General features: G+C 35.5%; 1 protein-coding gene across 6 annotated transcripts in view; it reads right to left on the reverse strand.

Moving 5' to 3' along the window:
* The window catches only part of LAMA2 (laminin subunit alpha 2), a 302,596-nt gene that overhangs the window by 136,789 nt on the left and 144,966 nt on the right, over window positions 1–20,841 (reverse strand). For all 6 annotated transcript variants that reach the window (XM_085541686.1, XM_085541683.1, XM_085541684.1 and 3 more), the window contains exons 13-16: window positions 12,610–12,711; window positions 11,857–12,071; window positions 5,177–5,288; window positions 349–462 (exon numbers count right to left, since the gene is read on the reverse strand). In XM_085541686.1, coding sequence (XP_085397812.1) covers window positions 349–462; window positions 5,177–5,288; window positions 11,857–12,071; window positions 12,610–12,711 — 543 coding nt within the window. The remainder of the gene's footprint in view (window positions 1–348; window positions 463–5,176; window positions 5,289–11,856; window positions 12,072–12,609; window positions 12,712–20,841) is intronic.

Here is a 20,841-nt window from a genome sequence, read left to right on the forward strand (position 1 = left end):
TGTAGCATAAAAAAATAATAATACAGAGAACAAGAAAAAGGGGGATATAAATTTTGCCTGAAAGAACACTATGTTTACTGTCTTCTGCATGCCATATTTTGTGCTATTGATTCACTTTCAAAACATAATTCCTATGTAATTAAAAATTCATTTTGTTTACTTGTAGAAGCTACAATTTCTTGGAAAGAGGGGATTTAATCTTTACTTCAGCAACAGTTCAACATAAAGATCTTTCTTTTTCTCTCTGTTTAGATATTCCAGGTCTCAGAGGTGGTTAAGTCAATTATGCTTGCATATTGAATTGATTTTGCTGAGGTTCACCAGGCTTTCTATATGAAGGTAACTTACCAGGCATTCCCCTGTGATATCATCACATGATTCTGCATGACCAAAGCATGTACATGGCATGCAGACTCCACCAAAGATTGTGCCATTCACGCGTCTGTGTTGTGGCCAGCAATACTGCAGGGAAAACATACAACAGATCGTTTGAATGGGGAAAAGGAGTTTTAAAACGTAATTAAAATTTGATACACGCACACAAAAATACATCCTTGTCAAATGAATAGAAACACCAACATTTCTCTAGGAATTTGTTCTTATTAGTGCTGTGGCTTTGCATTGACCCTAGCATTTGCAGATGTGAGGTTAGAGGAAGCCTTAACTTGATCATTCTTCTGAAGTGGTAAAATAAAACAGAGAAATGAAGAATTAAAATATGACAGCATCAAAGCAAGAGCTACAGACCAAAAATAGCCTGAAGGCAAAATACTGAAGGAGATGGAAGAAGCAAAAAGTAACCCCTAAACAACAAAAAACTCTTATGAGAAGCTCAGCGGTAAAGAGCAATTAAAACACAGTCTAATCACAGCCTGGTAATAGAACTACACTTTTGACTAGAAATTGTTTCTTTTCTTTTTTTAATCTAAGTGCAATATTTAAACCAGGAAAAGCAGGGCTAGTGATATCATACAAACATGATTCATCACTGAAAATGCAGCTATTCTGCTTCTTCATCCTGTGATGTCAGGCACCATTCTTCCTTAACATATAACTCACAAATGGCTTATAGTTTTTCTGAACCATCCTTCCTCAACAAGATTGCTCACATGACCCAAACGTGTTGTATAACATAAAAAGGGTATGCCAAAGGGGCACCTGGTTAATATAAAGAGATAGACTACTGAAAGCATCCTCTAATAAAGCAAATTCCTTCCCCTTTACACACACTCTACAAGGAGATAACAAGAAGATTCTCCTTCACAAAAATAAAAACAATATTCTGTTGGTTTTCTTTTTTTTCATTTATTTTCCCCCCTGCTAAATGTATAAGCAATTTGAAGATGAACTGAAAAGATTATTTAAAAAACATATATATCCCTGAACTTTTTTTCATTTTCCAACTGTTACTAATACTAAAGGGCTTAGACACAGAATAGCAAATCTTGAAACAGACTTAAAATAAAAGATTGCAGATAACAATTTTAAGAAAAGACATAAAATCCAATAGCCAGGAAAGTTCTGACTTTCCTGCCTGACTGTCATAGCAGTACAAATTAAACATAAATTCTTCCATTGGGAAAGCAAAGGAGCAAATAGAAAAGGAATAAATCCAGTAGAGAAGAGCAATTAGACAAATAATTAAGATTCACATAAATAGAACAAAGTAACTGTCACATATCAACAGTATTTGAAATCTAAAATTTTGTCTGTTTTACCTAAGCTCATGAAATTATGTGTTCAGTTCTCAGACATACCAGCAAAAACTTAACAATTTCCTTCAAACAGAATCTTACAGAAAATAAATTCCAAGTATGTGTAATGGAACAATCTCACAAGAGACAGCACGCTTTAAATTGTAATGGTTGTTTTCTGAATACTGATAATGCCAAAACATTCATATAAAGAAAATAAGTAAATAGCGATTGTCTTCTTTGCTGCAGTATGTATACCAGGTACCACAATATTATTACCCAGGAAACAAACAGATATGTAAAATTTTATGATGAAAAGAAAATGCAACTGAAATCCTGCATAGATTCAGTAAAAATAACACTGTGGTTGGTTAAAACGGGAAGAATTATTGCATAAGTCCAGTAGTGTCTGGAAGAAAAAGAAACAGCATTCTAAATAATTCCACAATTTCAAATTATGGTTGCATTCTTTCTTAACTGATAGTTTATATGGGAATTGAAAACCTTGCTTTTTTTTCCTTTCCTATTCTTGTTATAAAAAGCAAAGCCACCTACTCAGAAGAGAAAAATATTTCCACATTTTTATCTGTCAAGCACAAATATTCCACATATGATATACATAGAACCTCTGCTACAAAAGACTCGTGAGAAATTAATCTGTGAATAAATGCTTGGAAATGAAAACTTTTCACTGTCTTTCTATCCTAAAATAGGCCAGCTTTGTGAAATGGCATTTCTGAGCTGAACAAAAGTGCTCTGAAATTCAATGAGTATATTCAGGCAGAAGCCTATCATATCTTTTTGGTCTTCAGTTCTGGTAGGAATTCCAATCTAGGGGTAGGGAATACAAAATACATAGGTCACTCCAAAAGTAATGCCATCTATTCATTTCCATGGAAACTACTACAGATATAAAGAAAACCATTAGATAGAGCAAATTCTCAGCTGCAAGATATTATTTTTCAACATAGTAACCACCATAAGCTTTGCATTTTTACCAGTGATGTGCAAGAGCCTGTATACCATGCTCATAAAAATCTATAATGGCAGATGTGATTCACTGTTTCACAGCTGCAACAATGACATTGTAGCTAGGAAAATCCATCTTTCACTGATCTGAACAGACAGAAGTCACATGGCACCAAATATGGACTATATGGTGGGTGTGGTAGGATAGTCTAACTAAGACTACATCTTCAAACTTCATAATGCAAAAGAAAGGTTGTCTACTTCTGTGGACTCACTTTGGAAGTTTAAGCCTTCAGCTTGGACAGCACTGCAATATAGTGACCAAACTTGATGGTTTGCCCAGGTTCCAAGAAATCCAGAAGGGTCATTCTTTTCCTTTCCCAAAAGGATAGTGCATATCACTTTACCCACAGAGAGTTGCATCTTGAGCTTCTTCTTTGAAGAAGAATTCGCATGATGCCACTTCATGAACTTCAGTAACGATTTTAACTCATACTGTTGACATATGGTCAACACTGGTCTTGTCACTGGTAATGACACAATCCCTTCAGTACGTCCTGACAATCTTTTGATGTTCTTTCTGTTCCTATGTGAGAATCTGTGGGATCCACCTAGTACAAACTTTATGAGATTTCTATGTTGCCAGCATTATTTCCAACAAAATGAAGGTATATTCATCTCCATAAACAGTTCCCTGGTTGCAATCCATTGATATATGTAGGTTAGCTGATTGAGGTGTTCTTTCATGGTGTGACAGCTGTGTAGGTTCATCCAGAACACAGCTTATCTTGCATGTCACTGTCACCACTCCTGAAACACACCACCTACCACCTCATTGTGTTTACATCCACTGTTCAGTCCTCTTAAACATCCAGCAAGGGTCAATGAATGTCAGTGGATGCAATTTTTTTCCAGATAGAGGAATTCAAGGATACATCTTTCCTTCATATGCTCTTCCATGTCAGACGTCATTTGGTCAGAGTGCCCCTCTGCTGCCATCTGTCATATAGCAACAGAATGTAACGGAATATTGGTGGGAAGGTTCAACTTCTACTGCCATAACATAAGGCTTTACTTTGAGAGCAACCTTTGTAGTTTAATTCATGGAGTCTGTAGTAGCACGTAGCCTGCATGTAGAACAAGCACCAAGGAGTACACCTTCTCACAACATAGTCTTTAAATTTGCTGCTGTCTACATACAATCTTTTTGTTTTCAGGTATGATCTTAAAAATGAATCAGAATTTATGGGCTGTTTTGAACTGGACAGAAGGTTTAGCACTGAATCCTAGAATTATAGAATCTTTTAGGTTGGAAAAGACTTTTAAGAACATCAAGTTGAGCCCAGTGTCAGACAGAGAACTTCAGCAACACCAAGTCAGGAACCTTACTCAAGACTCACAGCTTCAAATGCAAAAGTAGGTACTGGAATATGTGTCTTTCCAATTGTTTGGGCCTTTACAATTATTTTTCTTGGAAATCACCACAAAAAATCTGAATTTAATTAAAATCAAAGGAAAAAAACAAACCAAAAAAACAAATGTGTGAAGCACAATGACATTTTGTTCTACTTTTGGTCTCAAACAATCGAACAGACAATTAACTTAAAATTAATTTTTAATTTTAGGTAGGCAATATTCTACTTTTTTCCCCTGCCTGTACCATTTTGGAAGTGAAAGGGATATCTATTTGTTTCCTCAAGTCTTCTTTCTAGATTAGTGTTTATCTAGCCTCAGCAAGAAGCACGCACATTTGGCATGAAACTAGACTCTAGGCCCTAAATATCACATATAAGCATTGGAGATTTTAAAGAAAAGGAGAGATGACAAGGAAATGCCTAGAGTGTCTGTGTAAATGGCATACTGTTTGTGGTTTTGTGAAGCAGAGCATCTTGGTGTTTGAGTCTATTTCCTTAAAGGCAAAGATTCTGAATTTTTTATTTTTTATTTTTTTTGTCTATTTAATCCAAACTATGCATATAAGAGATGACTAATCATATGTGTACATGCATGAACACACTGGAAGACAGATAATAAATTTGTGGTTAAGCATGTATGGAAACAATCCTCACAGGACTGAACACAATCTACAAAGATTCCATGGCAAATGGCAAAGCCCTGGAGAAAAAAAAAATGAGGAAACTTAACCACATTAACTCAGGTAATTTGAACCAACTTTGTTAGGTACAGTACAGATAACTGCTATCCTTCTTCTAGTATTGATATTTTTATATAACATCAAGCGGTTGAAGGGCACCAAATACTGGTTTTGTTTTCTGTTGTTCAGAGAAACGTCTTTTCTTTTTACAACTTAGAAATCACCACAGAGGTGTAGAACGCTAGATTTCAAATATCACTGCTACCTAGAAATAAAGCTAACTAGACAACATAAACCAAACTCATAACAGGAATGGATAGTTCTTTTATTACATAATATCAACACAGGGCCGCTGGTCCCTTATAGCTATCACAGTGTTAGCACATTTGATATATATAGTCTGCATTGTGATACTAACCTCACATGAAGTACCATCATAACCTGGGGGACAGTCACATAACTCCACTGGAGATGCCAGCTTTCTCCCAGTTGAAGAATAGTCAGCAGCTTCAATGCTAACATCATTTAGTCTGGATGTAACAGAAATGAAAGAGTTAACACAGTGATTTAGACAAAAGTATTTGTGTACTTGGATGCAACAGCATATATTGATATTGGTTGGCTTGCTTATGTTTTAGAGCTTTTTTTTTTTTTAATTATTATTATTTTTAATCAGAAAGAAAAAAAAATAATAAAGAAGATATTCAAAGTTATCTATTTCTCCTAATCTACTTCCATAGGCTTGTTACTTTTTTTTGGCTATCATGTGAGGGAGACCATGGTCAGACATACATTGATGAAAATTGATTTTAAAGTCTCACTGGACTGTGTTAGAAGGAGGGCTATTCCTGGCCACCAAGCTCTATGTTGCAATTTGTATTATGGCTGTATATAAAAAGAATTTGACACCAAGCAATGTTTTTAACATTTTTAAAACACTACTCCAACTTTCTAAAATACTACATTACTTATCTTTGATATGAGGTCTTTTTATTTTGGAGAGCCAGCCTCTGTGAAAAAGATTTCAGCTATGTCCAGCAGGATCTAAGTGTTACGTACATGGAATAAGACCTCATACTAGTAGTCTTGTTAGTTTTCCAAATGACAAGGAGGAGAGAGTTGGAGATTTTTCTGCTAAGTGCATACTATAAAAATCATAATATATTTATGTTTCCAATTCTTATAATCTAACAAATATCACCACTATTTATGGCAGTAGCAATTGTCCTAAAATGAGTACCTTACATTATATAATTTTAGGCAAAGGGAAGATGGGAAAAGAAAGTTTAAAACACAAAAAAAAAACCCAACCACCTTCTTGCCTAAAGGAAGTTCTGCTAGAATTCTCTCCTCTTGTTTAGACAAAAACTGAGCTTTATTAAAAAACAAACATACAAATATGATGAAGATGGACAATAAACAAAAAGGTTTCATAAACCCACAGGTAACAGGCAGAACAACAAATGTTGTCATGACTGGGTATAAGACTAAGCTTTGGAGGGACTACCATTGGGGATTATGCTGTCAGAAAGTTATATCTAATTTGTTAATATTAGAACCTCTGGAAAAGATTCTTGAAATACTTGAGAGAATGATGCCTGTTCCTATCTAGGTTCACAGGGAGATCTCTTCACCAAGTAACAGACCTTGGTACAAAGAGAAGCATTTAAACACAGAAACCATCCATTCAGTATTATCCCACATTTGTATTCACTGAATTGTTCCAATTTTCATTAGATTCTGTTATTCACTAAATGGGATTTTAATGTGTTTAACAGTTTTTAACATTAACAGTTTCACATTGAAGAAAGCTGCAATGATTTTTTTTTCTTCCCATTTTGATGTTGCAGTTTCAATTCCTCGATGCCTTTCTGCATTCAATGAAATACATAATGCTGGCAGTAATGGGACACTAGATCCTGGAGATGCATGAACAATTTGAGATTCAAAGTTGAGACCAAATATTTAAGCTGACTGCTACTGTCAGCAGGCAACTGTTGACTTCTAAAAACAAACAAGATTAAAAGGGAAGGGGACGTTTCAGGCAGTATCAGCATAGTTTACTGTCTGCTGTGCCAGGCATCTGAATCACATTAGCTACATAAAGCACAAGAAGTACTGACCCAATCATTGCTCATTTGTCTTGAACCTAATTCTGCTTATGGAAGTAAATCCTCCGCCATTCCTTCCCTCTTTTTGTTTGAATCTAGCTTCAACTCTACATGTGGCTGCAAGCATTATCTTTAGCACCACAATAGTTACTGTTATTGGCCACCCCACATTTCAAACCTAAAGGAACAATGCTACTAAACATTCTTGAATCAGAAACTAACAACATTAGATTAAACAACTTGATACAAGAGAGTTGTCTTGGCTTGTTGCTCTTCCCACAGATGGACTCAATTTCTACAGTTTGAAAGATCTGTCAAGTCTGAGCACAATTTCTCAAACAAACAAAAAAAACCAACAAAACAAAAACCCAGATGCTGTAATCACTAATAAACTGATTGCTGCATTTCTGCATTCTAATATTTTACCCTACTTGATAATGTAAATGAAAGGCCATTTGAGGAAGATTCCTAGTTGTGCCATAGAGTGCTAGCAATTTTCTAAGCTTATAGAACATGCTCTCTAAAACATGCTCTAGTCTAATTCATCATTGGCACATTACAGAATCACAGAATTATAGTAGATCACCAAATCCAACCCCCCTGCTAAAGCAGGTTCACCACAGTAGGTTTTATAGCAAAATGTCTTGGTGGGTTTTAAGAAAACACTCCATAGAAGGAGACTCAGCAGTCTCCCTGAGCAGCCTGTTACAAAGCCTACATATAATTTGTACAGTGTTTGGTTAACTATTTCAAGGTGCTAATAATTAACTAATAATTAACAGTTAGTAATTAACTGTTTTTTTTGTTTGTTTTTGTGTGTGTGTGTGTGTGTGTGTGTGTGTTAAATTAAACAAGGATAAAAATTATAGCCTTCAAGTTAAAGTTCTTGCTAACTGGAAACAACTCTGTTGAATTCCCAGGTTCTCCACTTTGGTCTGGTCTCAATCACAGATTATAACTGCACCCTTGTAAATCCTGACAAAAGAACTACTTTCCATTACTCATTTTGAACAATTTCAATATTTAAATTATCAAGTTGCTAAGTAAAGAAAACTTAGATTATTATTTTGCATGGTTCTACTGAAGAAACTGTCATCCATAAGGGATCAAATAGCCCTGTAATATTTCTGTCCCTCTGCTAGACTCTCTGTCTCTCTGCTTTACTCTCTGAGAGGAATATTCATCTGACCACCATACCTGTTTAAATAATAATAATAATTTAGTTCATATCTACTTATAAACTATATATGTATCTAAGAAATTTTAGTTCTAATTTATTTCCTTAGCACAAATATCTTCTCTTGGAGTCCACCCTTTGCTGAGCTAAGGGAACAGAATAATGAGGAAATGTCTGTTTTTCATAGTATTAGAGTTACAGAATCATAGAATCACAAGGTTGAAAATGACCTACAGGATCATCTAGTCCAACCGTCCTCCCATTACCTTTGCTACAAGTCACTAAACCATATCTTGAAGCTCCTTATCCAGACAATAAAAACAACTTTGAGAACAGCTTTGTGCCTGGTATGTTTTAGCATGAGTTAAAGTCAAATAGAAAATAAAGAAATCAGATCTGGAGCAGGAGATCAGCAAAATGCCTGTAGGAACTGACCATAAGTTGGGCTTGATTTCAGTAGATGCCACTACGTCATTTGACTAGGAGCACATACTGTTCAGAAATTTAACTCCATACAGTAAACCCCACTGAAATGAGTGAATTTATTATTCCTTCAGTGAAATTGAAGGTGAAGAATCCAATTCATGTCATTATGACTGGAATCTAAAACTGGATCTTGGAATCTTAGACTAATAGAATTCTTAGAATTGGAAAGGTCATCTAGTCCAACTCCTCTGCAACGAACAGGGACCTGAACAGCTAGCTCAGGTTGCCCAGGGGCTAATCGAGCCTCACATTGAAAGTCTCTGGGGACAGGACATCAGCCACACCTCTAGACAACATCTTCCAGTGCCTCAACACCCCCACTGTAAAAGACTTTCATGTCCAACCTAAATTTCTCCTCTTCAAGCTTGAAACCATTTCCCCTTGGTCTACCACAACAGGTCCTGCTAAAGAGTCTGTCCACTTCTTTCCTGTGCCTTCCCTACAGATACTGAAAGGCTGCTATCAGATCACCTCACAACTTTCTCTTTTCCAGAATGAACAGACCCAGCTCTCCCAGCCTGTACTCTTATTAGAGGTGCTCCTTTCCATGGATCATTTCTGTGGCCATTCTCTGGATGTACTCCAACAGGTCTATGTCTCTTCTGTGAGACACCACATCTGGATACAGAACTCTAGGTAAGGCCCCACCAGAGCAAAGTAGAGGGGCAGGATTACCTCCCTCAGCCTGCTGGCCACACTTGTTTTGATGTAGCCCAGGATACAGTTGGCTTTCTGGGCTGCAAGGGCACATTGCTGACTCATGTTTAGCTTCCTATTCCCCAGTATTCCCAAGTCCTTTTCATACCCCAGCTTGTATTGTTAATGGGGGTTTCTTCAACCCAGGTGCAAGATCTTGCATTTGGATTTGTTGAACTTCATGAAGTTCACCTGTGTCCACTGCTCAGACCTGGTCTTCTCCCCCACTTAACTGGAATGAGCATCCTGACAGCAGTTAACAAAATGTTTTCTTTAGAACAAAATATTTTCAGAGGCTTCTATGGATAGTGATAGTAATCACTGTAAAACATTTGCCATTGAATTCTTTTCTGGTAAGTAAAAAGGCATCAGAAGGACTACTAAGTGTAGCAATAACACAAAACCATCTCTAGCCAACAAGGCACTCCTCAAAATTATTTTAGTCCTTCACTGAACCTCTTTTTAAATCACTGTCTTTAATGGATCAGTATTCCAGAGTGTAATGTCACTATACCCAGAATGTGATGCCACCACCTTGCAAAGCACAAATTATAGGTAAGTCCTGAAGCTCTTCCTGAAGAACATTTTCAAGACATGTTTCTGGCAAGTTATCAATAATATATTACTAAAAGGTTTGAAAGGCTACCTATGAAGCAAACTACATGACAGACTACAAATACCACACACATGGCCAAATGGTTAAAGTAGTTATCTGGGGGTGCAGGAGGCAACACATGGTCTTCCAGACATAACAGTTACAGATTTGCCACTTCTTCCTTACAATGTACAAACTACAGAACACGCCAGTTCTACACAGCTGTGCTGACCTGACCATCTGCTTTGGCAGGGGGGTTGGACTCGATGATCTTTAGAGGTCCCTTCCAAACCCTAAAATTCTGTGATCCCACATGCACTGCTGTATTCAACAATAAAAGCAATGTGAAGCCAGTATGTGTCCAGCAACATACACTCTTCTGACATTTTAACTGCTTAGACAAAACATTCATTGCAGGAGAGCTCCTTTTCTCATCATAGTGCAAATGTCAGTATACATATGTATGTAAACCCCTAACAGATAAGTTTGCATTTCCCAGAATACTCAGTAAAACCTCTTGCCCAGAGGTTTTCATTCAAAACAACATAGAGCCCCTATCATTCATCTTAAAATTGTTCATGCAATCTTAATTTAGAAAATTTCGTAATGGCAGTGGAATGCAGAAATTGTCCCTTTGTACTCCCATTGGTCTCATCTATAAACTGCTCATTAATAACTTTTCATTATCTACTCCTACTGTGTAAGGGATGAGCTACGCCCTGGTGGTTTGACTGTCCTTGAACACCATGGTGGAAAGGGAAGGTTCTGGGACAAGTATGGTCTTCAAAGTGGATTACAGTAGTTCAGGCTGATGACTGAATGAGCAAATCAAGAATCAGTTTGGCTCAAATTCAAGATTGCAGTGAAATGCAACCTTATAAGATAAGATATAATACACACTAATAAACCACAGAAACAGGAAGAGCCTGAAGAATAGTGAATTCTTCCAGCAGTGGAAAAAAAGAAAAAAATATTATAATGACAAAGTTCAAAAGAGAAAACTATATACTATTAACAAAACCTGCCTTTCAATTTAGGATATATTTAGTTACCTAAGCATATTAATGATTATTTGAGTACTTAAAATATTTCACATTGGCAAGAACTGTATCTATTCTTTCAACAAATACCCACTAAAATACTATCAACTTCCTCCTTTTCAAACTACCTTGTCATGTCAAACTATCAAGTGATGTCTGCATTAAAGTGCATTTTGGGTCTCATGATTTGTAAGTAGAAAGCTACTACACAATCAATTTGTTGCATGTCTTTTAAAAAGTATTATTTATGCCACTTAATTAATAACGTTTATAACAAGAGTGCAATTACACAGCATCAGGTCTTTTAGCCTACCTGGAATGTTACGCTTACAATCTGCTTATGCACTTATCAAAATTTTAAATGCAAAATGAGCTTTACAGGTTCAACCACACAGTAGCCACTAAGACAGAGCCACTATGTAGTTTCTAAGGACATGTTTCATTATTTATTTATTTATTTATTTATTTTGAGAAGGCTCAAAAGAATTCACATAAAATACTTGATTTAGGCAGTCTAGGCAGCAGTTTGACATAAATCAAAGGAAAGGCTTTGGCATTAACCAGTTCTGCATGTGGTACTCATTAAAAAAGCTGAAAACTCCCCTCTAGCTGCTTGGCCAGATTAGTGGTTTAGAATGTTATTCTCTATTCCACTGCTAATGCAGCCTTCTGTGATTACTAAGTGAGGAAAACATTATATAAGCAATATATTATTTCTTACTTGGACATGTCATCACTGTGCTCTGTGATTTACTGTACACATGAGAATTATAGTATTTACAGAATAATCGCATTTATGAACCTGTTTGTCATTCACGTCTTAACAGTCCCTGTGATTTCACCTTCTTACATGGCTGATACCCAAAATGAAAAAAGGTACTATCTGTCTGAACATGTAAATAAATGTTATGGATTTAATGATAATAAATTAAAGTTTGTTTTAAAGTATTTTGAGAAACTGCATGTAAACACTGACACATTTCCCCCATTCACCTGTAGATGGCATTCATCCCATAGCTGTATGTGGCTCTTATGAGGATCCTCTTTATGTTTGCAAATATGGTCATGAAATCCCTCCTGCTTACTGGAACATCAGTGCCATGCAAAGAGAAAGATTCTGGTTTCAGAACAATTTCTTCAGTATGCACTTCAGAAGGCTGCAGGTGAATTCGGCCTTTTGGAGTGCTGATTCTCAAATCACCTCCTCCCTAGAGAGAGATATAAGAGTTATATAAATATATTTCATATATATATATATATATATATATATATATGAAATAAATTATAAAAAGCTATATTATTGCAATCAACAAAGGTATATGTTTTATTTAATAATACATATTTTTATGAGAATAATGAATATCAGGAATAATATTAATCTTTCATAAACTAAATTGGGCTTGCCTGATTACGCAGAAAGTCAATGCAAATAAACTCATACAATTATGAGCTGCACAGAACAAGTCTGTTGAAAGAACATAGAAGTATTATCTCAGCCAGTCAAATGAAATACAGTTTTATAAACTACTGCAATATTGGTAGGAGGCCATTTAAATACAGAAGATTGTAATTCTTTAAAGCGTGATATTTTCTGATACAATAAATGACATTAAGTTATATAAACCCTGCCGTTTTGCAGTGGTTCTCAATCAACAGGTTTTGCATTGAAAATCTGAAGAAGGCGATATTCTTTCTTTCCTTCTTTCTTATATTTTTTCCTTTGGTGGCTGAAAATGCAGTCATTACCTCTATGATGACATCAGGCTGGACCATCAATTGAGATGCTTCTTCTTGCTTTGTGAAATCATAGGAGACTGTAAATTTCAGAAGCCCTCCAGCTGCTGTTACCTAGAAAGGAAAAAAAAAAGATGAACGTATGGGAAATTGGTAATCACAGCCTGAACCTCTGATTAATCAGCTGAGGCAGGTTTCAGGTCAGCTGTGGGAGCACAGGTGAGGGTAATTCAGCTGTGCTCCCAGAAGGAGCGGAGCCTGACTACACCTCCTCTAGACCTCATTTAAGGGCTGACCACCACTGCAACAACATCTCTTTAAGATTGCTCCTTGGCAGAGATTGCCTCAGTGTTTTTCAGCAGACTGAAGGCCTCTATTGGGTGAGTCTTTCCATTAAATAACCTTTTGGGTACTTATCACCACCTCTCTTGTACCATCTTTGAATTATTGTCAATATACATCACTGTACAGATGAAAAAAGTGTAATTAATGAATGAACTGATTAAAAGACTTTAAATGTTTTGGGGGAAATTCATTTAAGCGGCAGCATTTTCATTAAATAGACTTCTGGTGCAAAAAAAACACCACATAGGCAGACACCAGACGCCCACAGATTACAGCTATATGGACTGTTTTCTTCATTCTCAGGGATCTCAAAGTTGTGTTCAGAGACTTCTGTATCTAATGAAAAATGCATATTACTTATACACACTGACTCATGAATTAATCAGAAACAGCAAATTTCCACTTGATTAGGTTTTCAGTATGTTTCAGTTACATGGTTTTCATTTAGGCTGGTCCCCTACATCAGCAACGTAAGCCACCTTTAAAAGACTCAATAACCTCAGTTTTGTTGGTGGGGCAAACTGCCAAAGAAGAGGTAAATCTAGTTAAGTTGTTCTTAAGATGAACTGTAAAATAACAGTAAGAATTTTTCCTCTTGGAGTCAAATTCATTTACTTTAAAATTAAGTTCTAGCCCTTCACATCAGTTCACTTGATCTTTCAGAGCAAGAGGTCATTAACCAGATCATTTCAAGTCATTCCATAGTTTTCCTATGCTCTTTTAACACTCAAACGCAGGGTACTGACACTAACTTTGTCATGAAAAACTGGAAAATGTAAATTAGTTTTAGACTGCATATAAACAATTAGATATCAAATCTAAGCATCACTTTGATAAATATAAAAATATTTAATAATAGTATTAAGGAGATATGTAAATATACATATTTCTAAGAGTATACAGCAAAAGATTAGCAGGTATGCTGAAGCATGTAGGCACAAAGAGTGACAATACATGTTCTCAGTGTTACAACAATTATAAATCTGGTGATCAAAAGACTCTTGTTTCCAAAGATTGAGAGAAGATATAGCAGATGGAAGAACGTAAGACATGATATACAGCCTCTTCTAACTGTGCTGATGAAAGTAACTCATGCTGGCCAGATTCAAGTACAGAGTAGTGCAGCTCCAACTAACTCATTAATTACAAATAACAGAAAAGCTAGACAGTTTATCTTAGTTAACTATGAAAAAATTATATGTATGCACAGAAAAGTACATAGACCCTATGTAAAATAGGCAATTGACATTTATGGCAACTGCATTCAGATTCAACAGATGATAAAACCGAAGGAAAAAAAAGTGTTTCCCTTCAAAATGGAAGAGGTAAACACTTCCATAATAAAAGAATGATATCAGATATTTAGAAGAACACAATCTCTTCAACCCCCTTATATTTGAATAACTCAAGAAAGTTGTTACTAATAGCCTGCAACACCTACCTGGTTTTGGTTTTTTTTGGCCTCTTAATACATTATGCTAGTCACTAGAAAACATACTGCTTAAGGAAGTCTATTCCTAAACAAACTGCAAGGTCACAAGTTCCTGATGGGAAGAGACACAGGTACACAACTTCACTTGACTCCAAATGCTTATTCCCCTGGAATTAAATGCAGTTTTTAAACTAGAAGCAGAAAACTGAAAATTCCATCTTTGAACAGATCGCAGAACTTGCCATTGGCACTGGAAGAAATTCAGAATGTCACTGATACAATAGTAGGCTATTAATATTACATTCAAAACATAAAATGTTTTTACACACTGTGAAACACCAATGGAAAACTTTCAAACCAATTCACTATTTATTTATAGTTAAAAAATAACGTGAAGAAATAAAATACATTTCACATAAGAGTTACGTGATAAGTGTGTTGTTAAAGCCAAAAAAGTGAAACCTGCTTATATCTAAAGTAGTTTCATTTGTGTATCAATGGATACAGCTTAAAAGGGCTTTGATCTCTGACCTGATCCAAGGGAACATCATGCCTTTTATAGCAAAAATACATTAAGCTAGATTTAGACTTGCACAAAGCCAGTCTTTAGAAATGAGTGAAATAAAAGACATAACAAAAATTAAGAAGTTGGACAATATTTTCCATCCTCACTGTTATTGTTTCTATCAGAAATATAGTTAAGAAAGTTCCTACTTGAGAGATAAGCATTGCAAAGAAAGCTAATATTTTTATTAGAACTATACACCTGCAATACAGCTATAGAGCAGAGACATGCTTTTTTTTTGAAAACACAAACTGTAAATGCTGTTACACTATCTGATAGATAGGCATTAGAACTATGCCAAGTGAACAAATGCTACTGGAAAAAACATAACAAAGACAGTAAAAGAAAAAAAGTTTACAAACATGAACAGGCAGAAGACTTCAATTGGAGAATGCTAATACATGTACCACTGAATACAAAACCATGAAGGAGTCTCACAGCAAGTTGTTGATAGTAAATCATGGTTAGGAGAAGGAACATTCTTTTACCCTAGAGAGCATTCTCAAAATAGAATAAAAAAATTCCTGATATATCAGTGAAAATTTCTTTTGCTTTCTGTCATCATTCTATGAAATTACACGGATGTTTAGTCTTTCTGTGTCTGTACCATATTCTTGGTGGCAGTATCTACCCCTAGATGCAGTGGTTGGAATTAAGAAAATCATATAACATTGAGTTTAACATTCCCTACTAGCCGCCTTGGATTTACAAGATATAGAGCTGCAGTAAAATGTCAAAGTTTATTTGGACTCTTTCACCTTCACTAACTCTCTAGATACACATTTATTTTATGACACAGATTTCAGCAAATATAGAGATATTTGCTACCAGAATACCAGGTCTGACTATATGTTGGAAATCTTTAGAACCTTTAGAACAAAAGAAAGATATCTCCTAACTTTTCTCGCACCCTACCCCCCACTCCCCCAGCCAAAATTGACAGGTATCTGTATCACCATGATATAATTTGATAAAGTGTTGAAGTCACAGTTTAACATCTTAGCAGATAGCTCTAAATGCATACTGTTTTTTTTTTTTACTTTTTTTTTTTTTTTTTTAACCAGCCCACAAACTGCAGGAAATGGCCAAAATTCTGCTTTCTATTTTAATTCACTTATGTTTCATGCAATGTTCCATCCAGCTCCCATCTGGATTATTATCTTCTTTAGGCACAAGAGCCTGCTGTAAATTTATGGCATTTAATTGTGTACTGCTGATCTGGTCTTCATGTTGGTCATAGAATGAAGGAAGGCAGAGACTAAAAGGAATTCCAGCGAAATAACCATCTAGAAAACATCAAAGTTTTATTCATTTAGTTAGTAATAGCTTTCAGTAAAGACTGTATATTTAGTTCTACTCAAAAACCTATTAGAAATCTCTAAATACACACACTCAGAAAAACTTCAATTTAGATAGGATATACAGGCCCCTCTGAAGCATTATAGTAATATTTCTATTAAAGCGAGGAGTAAAATAATTGTTCCTTTTGGTTGATAGTACAGTTGTGGCTTAGCTTAAATAAAATAAAATAAAATAAAATAAAATAAAATAAAATAAAATAAAATAAAATAAAATAAAATAAAATAAAATAAAATAAAATAAAATAAAATAAAATAAAATAAAATAAAATAAAATAGACAAAAAACATTATAAGAGGATTTCTAACTCATTGTTTTCTGGAACTGTATAAACAATATACAGCCACTTTTTTGTTGTTGTTGTTGTTCTCTTTGACTCTCATAGAATCACAGAACTAACAGATTAAGGACGGAAGAGACCTCTGCGTTTATCTTGTCCATCTCTATGCTATATTAGTATTACCATGCATCAACTCAGGGTCTCTTCCTCCTTAGATGAACTATACTACATTATTTGGAAGCAAAGAAAAAATAGACATACACATAATATTCAACAATTCATTGTGTTTTGTGCAGAATATAAAGACATTTAGTGATACCATTTTCCTGAAAGGGGGAAAAGTAAAAAAATAAAAAATAATAAAAAAAAAAATCAATAGAATCTCAGTTCCTAAAGAAGACTGCATGTTGGATTAGAAATTGGCTAGATGGACACAGCGAAAGGGTTGTGATTAATGGTTCTGTGTCAGGGTGGAGGTCAGTCACGAGTGGTGTTCCTCTGGGGTCAGTCCTGGGACTGGTGCTCTTCAACATCTTCATCACTGACACAGACAATGGCATCAAGTGCACCCTCAGCAACTTTGCAAATGACACCAAGCTGAGTGGTGCCATCGATACATTAGAAGGAAGGAAAGCCATCCAGAGGGACCCGGACAGGCTGGAGAAGTGGGCCCATGTTAACCCAATGAGGTTCAATAAGGTCAAGTGCAGGGTGCTGCACTTGGGTTCAGGCAACACGAGGTATTTATACAAACTGGGGGAAGATTTCCTTGAGAGCAGCTCTGCTGAGATGGACCTGGGGTCCTGGTGGATGAGAATCATTCAGTCCAACCATCTGCCCATCACCAATAGTTCTCACTAGACCATGTCCCTCAGTACAACATCCAAAAGTTCCTTGAACACCTCCAGGTTTGGTGACTCCACCACTGCTTGACCACTCTTTCAGAGAAGTAGCATCCTCCCTGGCCCAGCTTGAAGCCATTCCCTCTAGTCCTACCACCACTTACACGAGAGAAGAGGGTGATCCCCAACTCACTACAACCTCCCTCAGGTAGTTATAGAGAGCAATAAGGTCTTCCCTGAGCCTCCTCTTCTCCAGACTGAACAATCCCAGTTCCTTCAGCTGCTCCTCGAAGACCTGCTAATTTAAACTCACCAGTTGCTCGCTTATTCTAATATTAATAAACATTAATTTAGCAGGGACAGAATGATTTAGTCATAGGTCTAGAAAAAAATCCTGCTTATTCTTTCACTGTGTAGATGTTTCAGACAATCAGTGATAGAGATATGATTGTAAATAATATATCCACATCAAATGTTTTTAAATTAAAACTGTTTACTGCTGGACTTTTAGTTGTCAGTCTCACAACTAAAAGAAATTCTTAATTTTACTAATTTCATAGTTTCATAGTTTCATAGTCTTCCAAAGGGACATACCATAATTACAGTAGACAAATCAATAAATTCCTTCTTGTAATACTAAAATTAAATTCTAATAAGAACATTTATATCAATGTCAATTCCATTAAGATGTAGGTACCAACCCTTGCCCTCCCATCTCTGGCTGTACTCTGCCATGAATATTTAACTAAGTACAAGAATTTGCATACTTTTGCAAAACTAAAGAAAGCTCATATTTCTATGGCAACAAAATCCCAGAACACAAGGATCACTAAAAACAAAAAAATGCAGGAGTATAACACAAGAGCAAGTGTCCAAGACCAAATTAAAAGCTAACCTTAGTAAAAAAAACTTTCCTTAGTCATGCTATTGCTTTAACGAGTAATCAATATTTGCATCCAGTATGGTTGAATACACACAAACACATTATGATCTTAAAAAATCAAAATCCATGAATACTTCCAAAAATGTTGACTTGCTATCAAAAAAAGCTCAAGCAATGCAACCAGCAGCAAGAAATATTTAAATACTCTCTCTTGGTTATACAAAGGCTGTAAGTATTCTTGGTGTCTTTTGTTTCTGTGTTTGTAAAACATCAAAGAATATAGCTTAGGAATGTTATTTCAACAGATAATGAAAAACACCTTAATTTTTAGCCAATTTGCTAACCAAGAGGGATTTTCCTACCTCTTTCTACTTAACTGTTTTGCCACATTACTAAGAGAAAAACTGTACCACGATGATGGCTGCACAAATAACTCAAAGCAACATATGACATAACTAGCACTTTGGGATACAGTAAGAAATTGAAACATATCATAATATTTCAAATACAAAGGAGTTGTGCAAGTGCAGTATCAGTTTTGCAAAAATTATTCCAGCAGAAAGGATATACTATTTTTAATATCTGTCAGTGTTTTTAACTTTGAAAGTGGGAGACTTTGAATGAAGTGGTATGTAAATATATCAATATTTTGAATTCTTTTATTTCTAACAAAATGCAGGGATAAGCAAAGCCAATTCTCTCCTCTCTCAGAGGTGGCTCATCTTTTGATAACACAACAATAATACATTCTTATTTAGTATTTCACTGAATATCACAGAGACCTCTAAGGATCACACATCAAAATAAAAGCAGTAAAAACAAACAGTTGAGCATTAAACAATGATACAGAACTGTATAAACATGTCTTTATGCTCTATAACTCACTGACACTAATCATAAAAGAAAAAAAAAAACCAAAACATCCTTGTATTTTGATTTGATTTTTCAAGGCATGGAAAACAAAGCAGTGAATCAGAACTCCTGTGATTTTTCCTGAAAATGCTCTATTCTCAGTCAGAATGTATTGAACTACTTTGACTATGGAGCCAATGCTTTCCCTTGATTAAATTCATTGCCACTTTACTGGCTTGCCTTTCTTCCACTAAGCTTATTTATGACAAACTAACATAATTTTGAAAAATATCTCTGTTTTCTTTCAGAGGAAAAACTAACATTTGATGTTAGTGGAAATGCATGATTCATGCTAGTTAATAGTAACTAGATATATGTAAATATTACACAAAAGCTATGAATTTTAATACTATTTTACTCCAGGAGCAAATATTTTTGTGAGCAGTACAGACGACACTTAATTACTAAACATGCTTTAAAACAGAATTCAAAAAATCCAATGTTGTTAAAATCTGTCATTTGTTATTTATTTCATCAAGAAAATAACTATGCACTTGCTATCACCAAACATGGTAATCAGCATATTACTCTTTCTTGAGGCAATGTATTCATATACACTAGCATAGCATATATGCTCACAAAGGTGATAAACATTAATCTTTTCAAACTACAGAACTGTGCTGCTTTTTAAAAATAATAATAATAAAAAAAGTTTGTTTCCCCAGATCATCACAAGGTTCTCTCTGAAAATATTTGTTCCCCAACTCCCCCCAGCCCCCATAAGGTTTAGATTATTTGTATTTCTTACATAACATCTTTCATAAAAGAAAGATGTTTATTCTTAGAAGGCTGGAGGGAGGGTGAGAAACCCTTTGTCTGAGGGACACAGGTGGACAAGGGCAATGAGAGAGAGATAAGCTGCTGCATGAATGGCCGTGAAGTGGTCTTTTGTGTGGGCTTGTCTCGAGGAAGATGGCCATCTCAGGGGGTGCTGCACAAGACCCTTACCCAAGCACCCAGGAATGTTACATAGGCAGAAAAAAAGGAAGATAAAAGAAGAATCAACAACCACGAAGCTAGGGTTTTCTGAAATCAGATTCCTCACAACCTGACACCTGCATGCTGAAGAACAAGAAAGGTTTCTGCCATCAGATTCCTTCCAACATGATGCTTGTGTGCTGAAGAAGAAGGTGTCTGCCATCAGATCCCTCGCTACAGATGTCCTGCTTGCTGACAGACTCTCCTGGACCTGGAACCTGAATGTGCTATTTTTAACATTAATTTAGTTTATTTTTCTTTGAAGAAAGAAAAAGATAATACATATCTCTTCCTTAAATTAACCTGATCAGAAGAACTATGTTTTACAGCAAGACAAGTCAGGTTGCTGCTTATTGCCAGCTGTTCCTATAGCTTCATTATCTTCATTTTCCAGACTAGAAGGATTATCTTTTCTAACAAATTATGTACTTTGTCTTCTAGTAGAAAAGTCTCTGGTCAAGTTGTAGAAAGTATCAACATCAGTCTTACATAGGCTCCATGGAAGTCATAAACCATGAGATATATTAAAATAGAGAGTGTGAATGTGATTACAAAAACAAGAATTTTATTTTATGCAGGTAGGTAAAAGTTCTGCTGAGATTAAATGGCCTGTTGTCTTCCTGCACTTCATCATGTGGTATTTTGTAAA

This window comes from Coturnix japonica, chromosome 3, assembly GCF_054131305.1.
Source record: "Coturnix japonica strain WE chromosome 3, WE-NBRP24, whole genome shotgun sequence".
In the NCBI taxonomy this organism is placed as follows: Eukaryota; Metazoa; Chordata; class Aves; order Galliformes; family Phasianidae; genus Coturnix; species Coturnix japonica.